The sequence below is a fragment of the Acanthochromis polyacanthus genome, chromosome 3 (assembly GCF_021347895.1).
Source record: "Acanthochromis polyacanthus isolate Apoly-LR-REF ecotype Palm Island chromosome 3, KAUST_Apoly_ChrSc, whole genome shotgun sequence".
Classification (NCBI taxonomy): domain Eukaryota; kingdom Metazoa; phylum Chordata; class Actinopteri; family Pomacentridae; genus Acanthochromis; species Acanthochromis polyacanthus.
The window spans coordinates 36,116,511-36,133,448 of NC_067115.1; the positions used below are offsets into that span (position 1 = coordinate 36,116,511).

At 40.7% G+C, this 16,938-nt stretch overlaps 2 protein-coding genes across 2 annotated transcripts; both read right to left on the reverse strand.

Annotated features, from left to right (window-relative positions):
* Positions 1 to 10,369: 10,369 nt before the first annotated feature.
* Positions 10,370 to 13,579, reverse strand: si:dkey-30k22.5 (lecithin retinol acyltransferase family protein). Its single transcript, XM_022212635.2, has 2 exons — positions 13,094 to 13,579; positions 10,370 to 11,074 (listed from the first exon to the last, which is right to left on the reverse strand). The coding sequence occupies exons 1-2, from the start codon at positions 13,577 to 13,579 to the stop codon at positions 10,919 to 10,921; spliced, it is 642 nt and encodes a 213-aa protein (XP_022068327.1). The 3' UTR covers positions 10,370 to 10,918.
* A 666-nt stretch (positions 13,580 to 14,245) lies between these two features.
* Positions 14,246 to 16,383, reverse strand: lrata (lecithin retinol acyltransferase a). Its single transcript, XM_022212634.2, has 2 exons — positions 15,551 to 16,383; positions 14,246 to 14,773 (listed from the first exon to the last, which is right to left on the reverse strand). Exons 1-2 carry the CDS (start codon positions 16,073 to 16,075, stop codon positions 14,621 to 14,623), a joined length of 678 nt encoding a protein of 225 aa, XP_022068326.2. The 5' UTR covers positions 16,076 to 16,383; the 3' UTR covers positions 14,246 to 14,620.
* Positions 16,384 to 16,938: the final 555 nt, after the last annotated feature.

Here is a 16,938-nt window from a genome sequence, read left to right on the forward strand (position 1 = left end):
TAAAGCTTGCCTACGCACAAAACAGCGCTAGAAAGTTAGGTACACCATTTTCTACGTAAAGGTTGTGATTTATAAAAATAAACTTGACATGAGAATGTGCACACCGGTGCGCCAACCTTGATGCTTGCTTACTCACATTTTGGAGACAGAGGGAACGGCAGTGCTGGAGGGTGAAGTGGTGAATTGAAACCAGATTGATCTCAAACCTTTATTCTCATCACATATTAGACTTGTAGAGTCGGATAATCATAAACCCTCATTGTTGTAGATGTTCATATAGTGCGCCATTCGGCCTACGACTATTTGCAGAATTATGTTAATATATCAAACTTCCAACTTCAAATGATATAGAGTGGTGAGTGGCACTGATTGATTACTAATCGGGACAAAGCATGTGACAATCAGTCCAATCGCTGATCAAGCGGATAAATAGCGGGTGACAGCCGTGCGTAATGTGGCACAATGGATGCGCTGGCATTTTTGGAAGTCACATAAATGGTAGATAAGAATGGAGAGAGATTTTAGGGATCACGGGGATATCCTGGCCCATGATGATGACTAGCTAACAAGCCGATTTAGATTCCCTAGAGCAGTGCTCTTGGATCTATGTGCTGAACTGGGCCCTGTCTTAGACAGACCCACCCGCCGAAACCACGCCATCCCAGTACAGACACAGGAGCTGACGACTCGGGGGTTTCTGGTGACACCGGCTCCTTCCAGCGGGAATTGGCAGACAGGTATGTGTTTTATATGAAGAATATATGAGGTTACATTTGTTGTCTAAATCCTATTGTTTTCATATCTGTCATTTAATAATTACGGTTATTTCTGAGTTATTTCTGCCGCTCTGAAAAGTGTTTTCAAGTGATAACCGCTGTTCTGCTGTTATGAATGATCGAATGCGCGCGTCCTGCGTCTCCTGCATGAGCACTGGTTTACTCTTCTAACCTGTAGAATAACTAGAGACTGTCGTGTTCACCATTCACCACCGTTTAACAGAAGTTGGCCCCCGTTAAAGCAACGCCGTATACGCTCGGCCACCGCTGATGTTTCTGGACGGGCCCTCCTACCGCTCCGAAAGTTTTGAGCTGCACAAAATATTGCGAGTGGTGAGGAGGGGGCAATTTTCCACCCCGGCAAAGTTCACCCCCGCTCCACTAACGCCCAGTCAAAGTTTGGCACCGCAAGACGCAAGTTCGTGGACGCTTGGGTCCGCTAGGCCAACGCAGAAATCTTGAACGCTGGACCACCGCTGCTTCGCCAGCGTTGCCCAGGCGGCGATTAAACATTGCACAAACTTCGGTGGAGCGGTTGTAAGCATTTTACGAGCGGACACGCGGTTGCTGGAACGGTGTCGGGCATTGAAGCAGCGATCCATGGCGGCGATGAACTTTGGTTTGGCGTTGGTATAGAGGTGTCAGAGTGGGACCAGAATTTGGCTATAAATACGGGGAGAAATGGACCAGGAGCTCATTTGGAATCGAGCTGCCGTTGAGTTCAGACCTCATCTATATCGAATTTGCTCAAAGTTACAGTAAAACTGTATCACCATGGATGCTGAGAGACTTGCTATGATTGGTGCACTAGTCCAGCAGCAGGATCAGAACCTCCTCAGATTGCAACAAGCTGTTGACAGAAGGAGAAGAGAGAGAAGAAGGAGAGACAGAGTTGTGTGGGTCAGACAGTGGATACTGAGAAGGCCTGAACATGGACTGTATGACAAGCTGATGGTGGAGCTGAGGAATGAGGATCCACGAGCCTTCCAGCACTTCATGCTGTTTTGATACTTGTATCAAAACGATCTGTTCAGCTCCGTAGTCACAAGCGGTATGCCGCTAAACCAACTTTATACCCCCGCCGAGCCAACGCCCGCATGCACAGAACGCCGCTATACCAACGCTCGCTATCGCTCGTTACCGCTAAACCAACGCTAAAGCAACGCCGGCGTTAGCGGTGCACCGCTAATCCAACGTCCGTGTTTTCGATTTTTTTCCCATTTTGTGCGCGGTGACGAGCGTTGTCGAAATTCGGCCCCCCCTCCCTACCGTTCAAGGAACGCTCCAGCAAAGTTCGGGCGGTGTGACCGGGCCTTTAGCGCTGCCTCCCAGTGAAGGTAATGCTATAGTGGTGTAAGTATCTGGTTTAAACCAGAATATGTGGCACAATTCTTAACTTGTACCACTCAATACCAACACATTATTATCATTACAAGTCCTCTTTTTGCTGCATTTAATCACAGGTTACTGTTTATGTTGTTAGATAGGAGTTAGCTGACGTTTTTTCTAGCTAGCAAATGTTACAGGTGGTCAGTGTCTGTTTGAACTGGACTGAGAGAAGCTAGCTGTTGTGTCAGTGCATGTGTTAATATTAAAGCCAAGGTGCTACTGACTGACTGGATGCACATTAACATTATAACTCCTATTTTGTGTGTGTGTGTGTGTATACAGACAGACAGACAGACAGCCTCATCATAGACATAAGATTGTTTTTTCAAAAAGAAAAAAAAGAGAGCCAGGATCAGGTAAGAGTGTAAGATCAAATGGTTTATCAAGAGTAATATAAGTTGGAACAATCTATCAATGTTTATATCTCTTATAGATATAAAGCGCATTGTTTGGTTATTTTCCTTAAGGTTGACACCACAAAGAGAGAGAGGACGTTATTTATTTGTATTGTTATTGGTATTTTTTCATATTTATGTAATTTTTCATCTAGTTGATTACAATCTATTTGTGTATAATTGTCAGTCCAAAGAGGGAAAGATGAAAAAAAGAGAGGAGCAAGTGCAAGGTCAGGAAGAACCAGGTAAGAAAACAAACTGAGAATAGAGGCATGCAAAACAACACCTGTTAAGATGACAAAGAAAAACATTCCATTCACAATATAATTTTACAGTGCCTTGTGAAAGTATTCGGCCCCCTTGAACTTTTCAACCTTTCGCCACATTTCAGGCTTCAAACATAAAGATATAAAATTTTAATTTTTTGTCAAGAATCAACAACAAGTGGGACACAATCGTGAAGTGGAACGAAATTTATTGGATATTTTAAACTTTTTTAACAAATAAAAACCTGAAAAGTGGGGTGTGCAATATCATTCAGCCCCCTTGCATTTATACTTTGTAGCGCCACCTTTTGCTGCAATTACAGCTGCAAGTCACTTGGGGTATGTCTCTATCAGTTTTGCACATCCAGAGACTGAAATTCTTGCCCATTCTTCCTTGCAAAACAGCTGGAGCTCAGTGAGGTTGGATGGAGAGCGTTTGTGAACAGCAGTCTTCAGCTCTGCCCACAGATTCTCGATTGGATTCAGGCCTGGACTTTGACTTGGCCATTCTAACACCTGGATACGTTTATTTGTAGATTTGGCTTTATGTTTTGGATCATTGTCCTGTTGGAAGATAAATCTCCGTCCCAGTCTCAGGTCTTTTGCAGACTCCAACAGGTTTTCTTCCAGAATGCTCCTGTATTTGGCTCCATTCATCTTCCCATCAATTTGAACCATCTTCCCTGTCCCTGCTGAAGAAAAGCAGGCCCAAACCATGAGGCTGCCACCACCATGTTTGACAGTGGGGATGGTGTGTTCAGGGTGATGAGCTGTGTTGCTTTTACGCCAAACATATCGTTTTGCATTGTGGCCAAAAAGTTCCATTTTGGTTTCATCTGACCAGAGCACCTTCTTCCACATGTTTGGTGTGTCTCCCAGGTGGCTTGTGGCAAACTTCAAACCAGACTTTTTATGGATATCTTTGAGAAATGGCTTTCTTCTTGTCACTCTTCCATAAAGGCCAGATTTGTGCAGTGTACGACTGATTGTTGTCCTATGGACAGACTCTCCCACCTCAGCTGTAGATCTCTGCAGTTCATCCAGAGTGATCATGGGCCTCTTGGCTGCATCTCTGATCAGTCTTCTCCTTGTTCCAGGTGAAAGTTTAGAGGGACGGCCGGGTCTTGTTAGATTTGCAGTGGTCTGATACTCCTTCCATTTCAATATGATTGCTTGCACAGTGCTCCTTGAGATGTTTAAAGCTTGGGAAATCTTTTTGTATCCAAATCCGGCTTTAAACTTCTCCACAACAGTATCTCAGACCTGCCTGGTGTGTTCCTTGGTCTTCATGATGCTCTCTGCACTTTAAACAGAACCCTGAGACTATCACAGAGCAGGTGCATTTATACGGAGACTTGATTACACATAAGTGGATTCTATTTATCATCATCAGTCATTTAGGACAACATTGGATCATTCAGAGATCCTCACTGAACTTCTGGAGTGAGTTTGCTGCACTGAAAGTAAAGGGGCCGAATAATATTGCACACCCCACTTTTCAGTTTTTTTATTTGTTAAAAAAGTATAAAATATCCAATAAATTTCGTTCCACTTCACAATTGTGCCCCAATTGTTGTTGATTCTTGACAAAAAATTAAAATTTTATATCTTTATGTTTGAAGCCTGAAATGTGGTGAAAGGTTGAAAAATTCAAGGGGGCCGAATTCTTTCACAAGGCACTGTATGTACTTTCATGTTATGATGTATGGGTGAATGACAGATAGAAAAGTTTGATGTGATTTTAGGCAGCAGGGCGCAGGCTGACCGCACCCTGCGGGTCAGCCTGCGCTGAACTGTCGCTCATCTTCAGCAACACAGAGTTCAGGTGCTGCAATGGTGCTGTGGCTCTGTACCAGCTCTGAGCAACAATCTTCAGGACACCTTCTCAGAGACTGTGTCTCTCCTGAAGATCCTCATCACGACTCCAATGACGACAGCTGAATCTGAGAGGTGCTTCTCAACACTAAAAAGAATCAAGACCTTCCTCAGGAACACGATGTCGCAGGATCATCTTAATGCACTGGCCATGCTCTCTGTGGAAAAGAAACTTGTCAGGGAGACCCCAGATTTTAACCATAGAGTCATTGAGAAATTTGCATGTCTCAAAGACAGAAGAGCAAAACTTGCATACAAAAATAATACAGATGTAGAGGTGCTGGCTTTAATCTCCAAAATGTGAGGATTTACTTCTTTGTCATTTAATAATGTAAATAGAAATGTTAGTTGTCAAATGTATGTAATGTATGTATGTAAAATGTATGTAAAATGTTCCATCTTTAATGTTTGATATTTGTTTAAAAAATTTTAATTTCATAATTACGTGTTCTGTATCTTCTGTTTAATTATCTAATTAAATTTTGTATGTTTAAAATAATTTTATTGTATTTAATGTTTAATTTTCTTTTTAAAAGTTTTATTGTATTAAATGTTTTTCCTTTGATTTAATTGCCTTTTTATGTAGTTTATTTCTTTAATCTTTTTGTCAAGATTTTAACCCCAACCTTAAAAATGAAACAAACCCTTAAATCACAATAAAAATAATTCTGTTGTCACAATCATGAGTTAGTCAATTATTCAATTTATCAATTCACCTTAAGTGAATAAACAAGGCAAAGAGAAAAAATGATGTTAAAACTATGATTAAAACTCAAACATATTTTTAAAAAAAGATTTATCATAATAACATATGTTGTGTCCAGGGGACAGGGGGAATTTACTGCAGTCTTCTTGGGCTCACATGGTAAATCATTTAAAATATAAACTTGATATTCAGTCTAAGGAAACTGCAGAGCGACAGAAGAACCAACAATATCTCGTGTTTTCTTCTTTAATGAGTCAACTCTTCTTGTGCTTTCAGACCAAAGAACTACAGACTCTTCACAACCTGCTCAAACTCTTGGTACAGGACCTCACCACACGGGTCAAGAAGGTTTCCTTCTCATTTCTACTCTGAAGCTCACCTTCTCCTGTTCAAACTGCTGACAACTGTTTCTGCTGCTCTAAAGTCTGGTCTCCAGAACTTCCTAAAAACTCTCAAAGTCTCTTTTGCTGCAGGTTGCTTTGTAGAACTGTTCCAGAAAACCTCACTAAACCACATGGAGGGGCCTCAAGATAGTCGTCCAAATGAAACCGTACAAAAAACAAACTAACACAACCCAAACGCTAAAGTCTCCGGCAGCCTACCAGAACCTCTTTAAACAGAGAATCAGGACAGGAACTCTTACCTTCTGGACAACCAACGTTGGTACACAAACAAGAATATGGAATGTGCCTGACCAAAAACCTCTAAAGACTCACTACAGCCAAGATAAAGACACAACTCAGCTGCACCAAATCCACTAATCACTGCACACATTAGCACCATGTGCTAACTGTGGCTAAAGAACCACAGTTACCAAGACAGCTATCCAGTACAAAGCCATAAAACTCACCAAGAAACACAATAAAGTCGATTTTTTTCTGCTAGAACCTGCAAGCCAACACCTAAAAATCAAATCAAAGCAACAGAGCCAAACCCAGTTCAGTGGTGAAGGGAACCAGAGGAAATGTTTGTCTGCAGCCATAGAGCAGGAAGAGACTAAGCTGCTCAGGTGTTCCTGGTAACTGTTTCCTCCCTGCCTTGCTATACCGACATTTTGCGAATATGCCTGCTCAAACGTCCGAGTTTGAGTTGGGTCCGCTTATGACAAAATAAGCGGATTTAAATCCTCTCCCTGACTGTGCCCCCCCGGCATGGCCGCACTGTCCTACCAGCGTGCATTGTCCTGGGTGAAGGAGAGGGTTCTGGAGTGGCGGTTCCCTCACAGCGCCACTCTTCTCTCATTTCCCGGAGCTCGGCTTCTCGGTGCGGGCGCTGGTCGGCTCCCCACTCTCGGCTCGTGGTGGCCGGCGGCTGACAGCTTGTTGTAAGCCGAGTCCTCTCCCAGAGAGGGGAGGGGGAGTGGGCGCGGACAGATGTGTTCATTTGCATACCTGGAAGCAGGCCCAGAAACAGCCTGTTCTGAGGAGGGCTGGTGAGAGTGACTTTTTCGACTGCTGAAACTCTGAACAAAGGATGATTTTGGGGCTAACAAACTTAAATACTATGTTTTTGGACTTCTGAGACCTATATGACGTGACTGAAAAATAGCATAATATGGGACCTTTAAGTAATACATGTCTCAGATCAGATACCACAACAGCCAATAGGAACACAGCTTACTGGAAGTCCAGAGGGCTGGCTCAGTGAAGTAAATTTCGGCCCCATCCACATGAACGCATAAGTTTCTTGCCGAATCTGCGTATCATCCACACGAAGACGGGGTTTTGGGGGTCTGTAAACAATCATTTTTGAAACCAGGTTCCAGAGTGGAAAAATTTTGAAACGCCATATACGTAGCTCCGTGTTTATTGGCTATCTGCTATTTTCAGATACGCTTACATCATAGTTTCGTATCTTCATTGACACGCATGCGCCACACGCAGTGTAGCAAATGTGCTGATGAAATTAGTGACCCTACTATCCCTGTTGCAGCAAAATCTCCTTCTTCTCAGTCACCACCGAGTTAAACAAACAATTATCGAGGACACATTATGGCACTTTATTTACTTCCCGGCTTGGTCTCTGTTTACAACTTTTGCCGCAAGTGTGCATGCCCACTGTTTTTCTTCTGTTTGTGCGTGTTTCCATCATATCATTATAGCGCCCCTCGAGGTCTAGCATGTGTTTTACAGCATTTCCATGCGTATCGAGTGCAATCATGTAGACGCACACAATTTCTGAGATGCCTTCGTCTTTATGGCGATCGTTTTTGAAACTGTTAAGCGTTTTGTCTTCGTGTGGATGGGGCCTTAGTTTAAAGTTGAAAACCACCTTCTTATACCTGAAATCTCTGAGTTTTCACACAAAGAACGCCTACATGTCAAACTGGTTTCATAGTAGAACCATCCATCCATCCATCCTCTATAGACTACTTTATCCTCACTAGGGTCGCTGGAGCCTATCTCAGCTAACTCGGGCGAAGGCAGGGGACACCCTGGACAGGTCGCCAGTCTGTCGCAGGGCTACATATACAGACGAACAATCACACTCACATTCACACCTATGGACAATTTAGAGTAATTAATTAACCTCAGCATATTTTTGGACTGTGGGAGGAAGCTGGAATACCCGGAGAAAACCCACGCATGCACAGGGAGAATATGCAAACTCCATGCAGAAAGATCCCAGGCCCAGGCCCAGGCCGGGATTTGAACCTGGGATCTTCTTGCTGCAAGGCGAACGTGCTAACCACTATTTCACTGTGCAGCCCTCATAGTAGAACCTTCACTGTAAAAATGTCATAGTATGGTGTGTTGCTCAAAAAAAAACCATTCTGTCTTGGGTCACCGAGGAGCGACACAAAAACAGGACAAACCCTGGTTTCCAGGGGGTTAGGGGGCTATTGACAGAGTAAGTTTACAACAACATGTGTTAGTTCAGCTGAAAATATTAGCTTTTGTCTTATTTATTGACCAAACTTTTCATGGAGTAGATGAAGAATGCTTAAAGCTCTCATGCAGAAGTCCAACTTATTTTGGATCCTTGTGGAGAGTTTAATCTTAGAGTTTGTAAAGCTGTTGAATTTTTAGAGTCATATGGATTGTTTTGACATTTAATAGAGAGTTTAGTGTCTGAGTGTAATTCTGTTCAGTGAATGGATGCTTTAAGTTATGAAGATATGTTTTGCTTTTGCTTAAGCACTTTTTATTGTTTAGTTGGCTGATGTGGTTAATTGAAGCTGTTGAGTGTGTGGATTAAAATCCTCCAAGACAAATGTTACAAAGTGGTTGCTGGAGGTTTTTCAATTATACATATATTTATGGAAAATATTGAAATGTTTTGTGCTCATCCAGCCACAGAACTTTCATCCATATTTTACATGAAGAACCATTTTCAGTACTGCCTGCCCTTGCTCTGTTTTTTTTTCTGCTTTTTTTTAAGCTCAAGGTTTTTTTTTTATTATCCCTTAATGTTATCTCAATAATAAGATTTTTAAAAGGGCAAAATGCTCTTAAAATACACCAGAATGCAGGAAATAGGAACAATAATTCCTATTTCCTGCATTCTGGTAACCTCAAAATTTTCAAATAAAGTCATGGCCACTGTGGCCTAAAACATTTACACAGTAAAGTAGCTCTGAATAAATCTAAATCTGTCCAAAAAGTGGAAGAGCAATTTCTCAGTTTTTGTTAGCTGTTTGTGAAATTAAACGTTGACTCACATCATGTGGGTCTCCTGGGGGCGAAACCCCCCCCCGTCCTTAAAGCCTAGTGACGCCCCTGTAGTCGGTCATGAGGTCTGATGAGTCCAGATTTACTCTGTTCCAAAGTGATGGGGGCATCAGGGTAAGAAGAGAGGCAGATGAAGTGATGAACTCTTCATGTCTAGTGCCTCCAAGCCTGTGAGGGTTAGGATTATGATCTGGGGTTGGTCAGGTTCAGCAACGTTATGTTCCCAAAGAATGAGGTCAGCTCAGGAGTTTTTCTTCCCTGATGGCATGGACATGTTCCAAGATGACGATGCCAGGATTCATGGGGCTCACGTTGTCAATGAGTGGATCAGGGGGCATGAGACGTCATTTTCACTCATGGATAGTCCTCCACAGAGTCCAGACCTCAGCTCCACTGAGAATCTTTGGGATGTGCTGGAGAAGACTTTGTCCAACTCTCCCATCATCAGTATAAGATCTTGTTGGAAAATGCATCTCTGGATAGAAATAAATGTTGTGACCTTGCAGAAGCTTATCGAAATGATGCCACGACGGACATGTGTGGTTCTCAGAGCTAAAGGTGGTCCAAAGAAAGATTCGAGTGTGCGACTTTTTTTTGGGACGGGCTGCGTGTTTAACAACTACTCATTGTTCCACATTTTCCATTTCCTGACTGTTTGGCTCTTTTGGGTACTTTATGGGCTTTTTTGTCTCATCTTTTGTCCCATTGGACGTTGATGCAGATGCCTGCTTTAATTGTCTGTCTACAGCTAAATCTTGGATGTAATGACACAGTAAAGTTTGTTTATATTTACTATACATTTCCTCATACCGACCTGTTGATTCTTCACATAACTGCAAGATTATTATCTAATATTCTAAATCTAGAAACTGACTTTAGTTCAGTTTGAGGTCCATTAAGAACTTAAATAAATCTAAAAGCTTTCCAAGCAAAGACAGATCATCCGAAACAAACTATAATAAAGATTTATTGACTTGTTATTAATGATTTATGATCATTTTTCTTACCACTAAGTGCATCGTGACACTATTTTTAATGCAGTTCCTTTGGCCATAAGCAGGATTAATAATTCACGATTCAGACTGTTTAACTAATTCTTCTTGATCATCATTAAATTTGATTTATCGCATTTCTACTTTGCTTACACTGAAACACTGAACTCTGTGGCTGTTTTTGTCCAAGCTTGTATTTCACTGTATTTTCCAAAGGTCTTTTTTATATATTTTAAATCCTGTTTTTATCTCGCAAAGTTCAGAGCTGTTCAAAACCATCAATAGAGACAAAGCAAGGAGAAGGTAGAAATACATTTTTAATGCACTGTCAAACGAAATGTGACTAATTTATCACAATTATATCACAAGAGGAGAAAATTATTGCACTTTGTCCGAGCCAGCATTTAAGCTACAGCGTTATGTAAGAGTGGAATCTGACTGATTGCTTTTTTCAGTCATTGTGAAGGAGATAAAAGTATCCTTTGAGTTTTCTATAAGGCCAAAAGAAATATACACGTACCACCACACAAAAGCAACTGTACTGAGTCTAAATTCATTTGCAACCTGCTGCATTGAGATTAATGTTGAATATTGGAGCCTTGTGAGCGTTAATGATGAAAAACGGGCAAAATTAAACATCTGAGCAATCAAAAGGCTTACAGCAGCATTACAATAAAGAGCAGACTGATTAATTAAACAGTTGCAGTTCATGAATAAAAAGTACACAAAAAGCCTGAAAAGTAAAACACAGGCATTTCTATAATAGTGAGTGGATTTGTTTCCTAATGCCTTTAGACACACTGCAAAACCACAGGACTTTGTTTGAGTCTTTTTCTCTCCAGAGGTCATTAGGCCGCCATCCAGATGGTGAATGAGACGAGCAGAGTCAGTAAAACCGTCAGCGGCGTCACGCAGCCCAGATACAGCATGGTGCACACTCCACACAGCGCCGTCACGTAGGCACTCATCTGGCTAAACACAATCTTCCGGACAATTGTGCAGAACTGAAAAAGAGCAGAATCGGGCTGTTTTACAAAGTGTGGAGTGAATCTGCTGTGAAAGGTGGCAGCAAATTTGGGCCTAAATTAACACTAGATGGAGCTGCTCGCCTCACGGATACTTGAAAGTTCATGCTCATTACTGTGGGCTGAAGCAAACACCTGAACATGAGCACGTCTGAATACTCTAAATATGCGCATTAAAGCAGCCACTCTTTGTGAAATAGTGCTGTTTTCTTCGGTCTCACGCCGTAATAAGAACATTTAGCTTAACTCGGCTTTTCTCTGGGTTGCAAATGCTGCACGTGCAATGAATTTTGTTGCATGTGACCTTTCTGATGCAACAGCCTCCAGGATGCATAGATAAAAACACTTACACTAATGTTCATAAGTTTGGGGTCACCCAGGCAATTTCATGTTTTCCATGAAAACTCACACTTTTATTCAAGTGCTACCATAACTGCAAAAGGGTTTTCTAATCAGCAATGAGCCTTTCAGCACCATAAGCTAACATCTAGCATTAGAACACAGGAGTGATGGTTGCTGGAAATGTTCCTCTGTACCCCTATAGAGATATTCCATTAAAATCAGTCGTTTCCAGCTAGAATAGTCATTTACCACATTAACAATGTCTAGACTGGATTTCTGATTCATTTATTGTTATCTTCATTAGAAAAAATGCTTTTCTTTCAAAAATATGGACATTTCTAAGAAAACTTTTGAACGGTAGTGTGTAATGGATTGAAAAAATGAATCTGTCTTTCCACAGAAATGTGTGTTAAGTTTTTTTAACGACTTTATTTGCTATGTACCTCTGAAATCTAACAGAATCCAACTTTTATGCAGTTTTCAGGTTTTGTTGACGTCGTCCAACAAGTGATAACTGTATGTTTATTATCGAGTTCATAGTAGTTGATGGTGGCGACTGTATCACACATTAAAGTGTTGCCAATATTCTTCCCAGTGTTATCTGTCACACTGGATTGCATTGGATTGGTGTACCTGAAAAAGTAGGCAGTGGGTATTAATACATTTTTTTTCAAAATTGGTTTCGCATTAGATGCCTCATACACTGTGAAAATTATGTTTCAAGTTTTAAGGGTTTTTTTTCTACAACTTACTGTAATTTAGTTGTCCTTGTTTATTTTTTATTAATAATTTCCATGTTAACTGTTAAAAAGGCCAAACTGTAAATAATGACAAAAATCTGTATTTTACTGAATGTAACTGCACGTTTCATTATCATTATTTAGCAGATATCTGCCATTCTTTGAAAAGCATAATGTTGAAATAAATAATAAATAAATATTGAAAATTAGAAATTGTTTTTTTAAAGTCTTCTACAAATATTCCCTGTTTTGTGAATTACAGATAAGAAAAAATTTACAGCCAGTAGTTAGCATTTACATGCTAACTATTAAAAAAGTGGCCAAAACTGTCAATACTGTTGACATCAAAAATCAATATTATTACTAATATTAATTGTTTTTTTTGCAGTGTTTAAATGCAAAAATACACCAATTTTTACTGCATTTAAATCAGCAAAAAATGTTGTTTACAGATATTTGCCATTACTTGAACAACTCTTGACATTTTTTGAAAAATGTAAGCTGTTCTTCTGCAGATACTCCCTGTTTTATGAAATTGCAGATAAGCGTAATAATAAAGAAATAAGTAATAATTTACATGTTGACTATAAAAAAAATAAATAAAAAGAAAACTGGCACAAACTGTAAATAATGACCACTTAAAAATTCTTCATTTTTCTAAACAATTTGCTCTTTTACACTGTGTTACTGTAAAATGACCCTGGTTTATTTCACTAAAAATATTCTTATTCTCCACATATTTGGTATTATTTTCACCTTTTTGATATATTAATTTTAACATTACGGTGATACACTATTATTTAATGTATTTTTTCTGGCACTATTTTCACATTTTACTATTTTTTACAGATTCTTTTTGAGGACACACCTCACAAGAGAGTCAACTTCAGTGATCAAGCATTTTTTTTTGACAAACCTGGTATGTCTGGTAGCTGATGGCCATCCCATATCTGCAGTACATGACGTAGTGTTCGCAGTTGTACCACAGCAAGCTGTAGGTGACGGATCCCAGGAGCTTCTCAGCCCTTCGTGCCACCTCGTCCCCATCCAGGGGAGGCTGGCTGCACACTTTATCCATGTGGTTGATCAGAATCTCTGAGCCATAAGCAAAATCCGCCACCGAGTCCACCCTAACGCTGGCCGCTTTGGTGATGACCCCCAGCAGCAGACGGTTGTTTGTCACCATCTTGGCAATAGAGGATTTGTCCCTGGAGATCACAGGTAGGATGTCCGGGATGAGATGGGCCACACGGTTGTCACCCAGGTAGATGCCGAAATGAGTAAACAACGTCCTGGGCACTTCTAACAAATCGCCGCGCTTGTATAGAGACAGGTCATAACTGGATTCCTCTTCCTTTTTGGAAGACACGAAGAAGAAGTTGAGCAGCTGGTAGAGAAACATGATGGCAGTGTGAAGCAAACAACCTGCCGCCTGAGCATTTTATCTGTGATGGACGTGGGAGGAGTCGGTGGGATTAAGAGGTTTAAGAATTGGTCAACGTTTGAGTATGATTTTGATAGGAATAAAGGAGCTTTCTCTAATCACTTTGCTGTGTGGCTGGATTTTGAAACTTGGGCCTTGTTTGTGGTGTATTAAGGTCAACGCTGCTCATTAAGAAGACTTACCTGGCAACAAGTGAAATCCTGATTTAAAAGGTCACATATTGGGCCATCATTCCCAATTAAACAGGCTTTGTTATTAATAAAACAAGATTGGTTTGTATTTGTTTCATCGTTATTCAGCACTTTCTGACTGAAACTTCTGCATATTTTACAACTCTAGGAACATATTTCACCTAAATTATTCCCAACATATAGTCAAATATATGAATTTATAGAACAAATGACCATTAAGTTTGATGATGCAGCTACATTAAAGTTTAATTATTATTATTATTATTTAATGTTCTCTTCCAGAGCTTATAGTGCAAATATACACACAATCTATGTTATTGTTTAGGATGCTTTCACAGCTATACCCACATATCTGCTATTGTGACTGATTATTTATGTGTTCATTGGAAGTTTGGAGATGCATGAACAGTCAGGCTCACAAAAGACACAAAAATAAAAATAAATTGTTTATTAAGTAATTGTCATATTCACAGCTTCATATTTAGCAAACTATAAAATTACCTCTATAAGTATATTTACAGCATATTTCACTTTTACTTCACTGTTCACTCAGTTTTGTGACAAGCAATTTAGATTAGCAATGTAACCTTATATCAGAGATTTTGTGTATTTCCTCAGACTTTTTTGGGAATACAAAAAGAAATGATTGATGCATGTCACAGCACAAAACAGTCAACTCTGTCTGAACAGTAAAACTAAAAAGCAGAATTGCATGACGAGAGAGCACGCATTGCGGGGAGGTTTCCAGTCAGTCTTCTGCAAAAAGTAAAAGTTCAGTTTTTTTACAGGTTCCTTCAGGTGGCTTCCTTTAGCCAGCCATCCACAGAGCGAAGGGAACAAGAACTGTGGGTAAAATAGTTGAAGGGGTCGTTCCGAAGCAGACGATGGAGACGATTCCAAGCAGCCCCGAGACAATGATGCTGCGCTGGTCTCTGATGATGGACTTCAGGCACTGACAGAACTGCAAGGGAAAGAAAACAGAAGAATTATGTTGTGTTTTCTGCTAAATATGAACATTGTATAATTGGAATAATTGGTCATCGCCCTGCAAGTGACTTTGAGAGTCACTTTCAAACTTGGGATTAACTGCTGAACAATAACAACAACATGTGGTGACATAGCCACCGCATGCAGCATCGGATCAACTCTAGGCCGAGCTGGATTAGTCGGCTGCAGGACTTCCAGAGGCCCCTAAAAACCCAAGTTCACCGCTTGTTGTTTGCTAGAAGTGGTGCAAGTTGCACATTTTTTCAGGAGGGTGCACCAGAAGCTGCACACAAGAGATTAAATAATTGGGTGTGGATATTGTTCAAACCATCATCAAGGCACATAATTACAAACTGAGCACGTGGATTACCATTTTTGCTGAACTATATCCTGTGAGAAACCCTGTTTATTAGCTAATGATCTGCCTTGTACATGTGTCCACAATGCTTGGATGGATGGATGTCAAAAGTTTAAGACAATGTGGTTATATGATGCTTTTTCCCCCCAAATAAAGTTGTGTTTTGGAACTATTCCACTCTGGTTGTCAAACAGAAAACCTGGGTCCAGGTTTTACTACTGCTGGAATGTAAGTCCTGGTTGTTTCTGCCTTAAGGACCCCTCTAATCCAGCCATGGCTAAACTAACTGCAACAGACTTTAAAAGGTGACTGTGCATTTGAACACAGCCTGTACTGATGTCACATGCAGAATGCAATGCAGTTTTTTTAACCTCAGTGATGCCGGATCTATACCTTTTCTGTTTGCCGACTGGCTGAAGTTCCATATCTGCAGTAAGTCCCAAAGTGCTCACAGTTATTCCACATCAGACTGTACGGGAAAGCTCCGAGGAGTTTCTCTGCTCTCTTGGCGACTGTGTCGTTGGGAAACGGATGCGTCTTCATCATCTTATCCATGCGGTTAACCAGTATGTTGGAGCCATACGCAAAGTCCTCCAAAGTGTCTACGCGCACCGTGGCGCACTTGTACATGCAGCCGAGGATGAGTCTGTTGTTGGTGATGACGGAGCTGATGAGCTTGTTGTTGTTGGTAAACACAGGGAGGATGTCAGGGATCAGGTGGGCGACTTTATTGTCACCTAAATAGATGCCAAAGTGAGTGAAGATGGTTCTGGGGACCTCCAGCAGGTCTCCTCTCCGGAGCGGCGGCACTGGAACGCGCTGCGCAGGACACTCACCGTCCAACCAGCTGGACTCGAAAAGTTTGAAGTTGGAGAGAAGAGAGAACTTCTCCACCAGGAATGTCAGCAGCTGCAGCATCGTGAGAGTCTCAGAGGGAAATTTTGGAACGTGCAGCAGTGAAATGAGCTTTTTATCCACCGTGGCACGAGGAGGAGAATAAGCTGAGAGGAAATCCGAAGGACATGATTGGCCACGAGGGACCTTGTGCACGTGCTCATTTCACTTTATTTCTTCACCTCCTCAGCATCTTGTATTTATTCACTGATGCATTCTTTTCCTTTGGTGCACAGACGTGCATTTGTTCATGACTAAACCCTTTCTCATGAAATGGACAAAACAAGATAATTACAATAAAGTAGGCCTTTAATTGAGAAAATCTAAAGTCTTAAGTGAGATTAAATAAATGTGATATATATGCAGAGAGAGACAGAAAGGTTTAAAGATATAGCTGAAAACACAAAATAAGTTCGAATTTAAAACTTAGGGTTCCACTTGCTGTTAGGTCATCCTTTATAAAGATCTTTTATTCTGTAACTGATTCTAAACTGACAGTTTTAAGTATAAATCTTTCTTCTCCCTTTTTGTTTTTGACTGTCTAGTATTTTTTTCACCCCCAGCCAATAAGCAGTGACCAAAAAAGACAGAAGACTAAGGTTACTGAAGAAAATTAAACTGATGTTGTGAAAATATATTAATAAAATTTTGTTCCAGTGTCCAAAAGGCCTCAGTGCTATGGTGACTATAAAGATTATCGCTATTATGTAGTCTTATTGCTTTCCAACCAAGGTTAGTTTATTTCAGTTTTTGTGGCAACAATCTACAGTAAAAGATTTATTCATATTCAGACTGAAAATAGATTTCCACAAAGTGCTGTTAACGAATTGTAAACGACATAATTGCATGTAATATTGAAAGTGCGTCACCTAGTTCAACACAGGAGC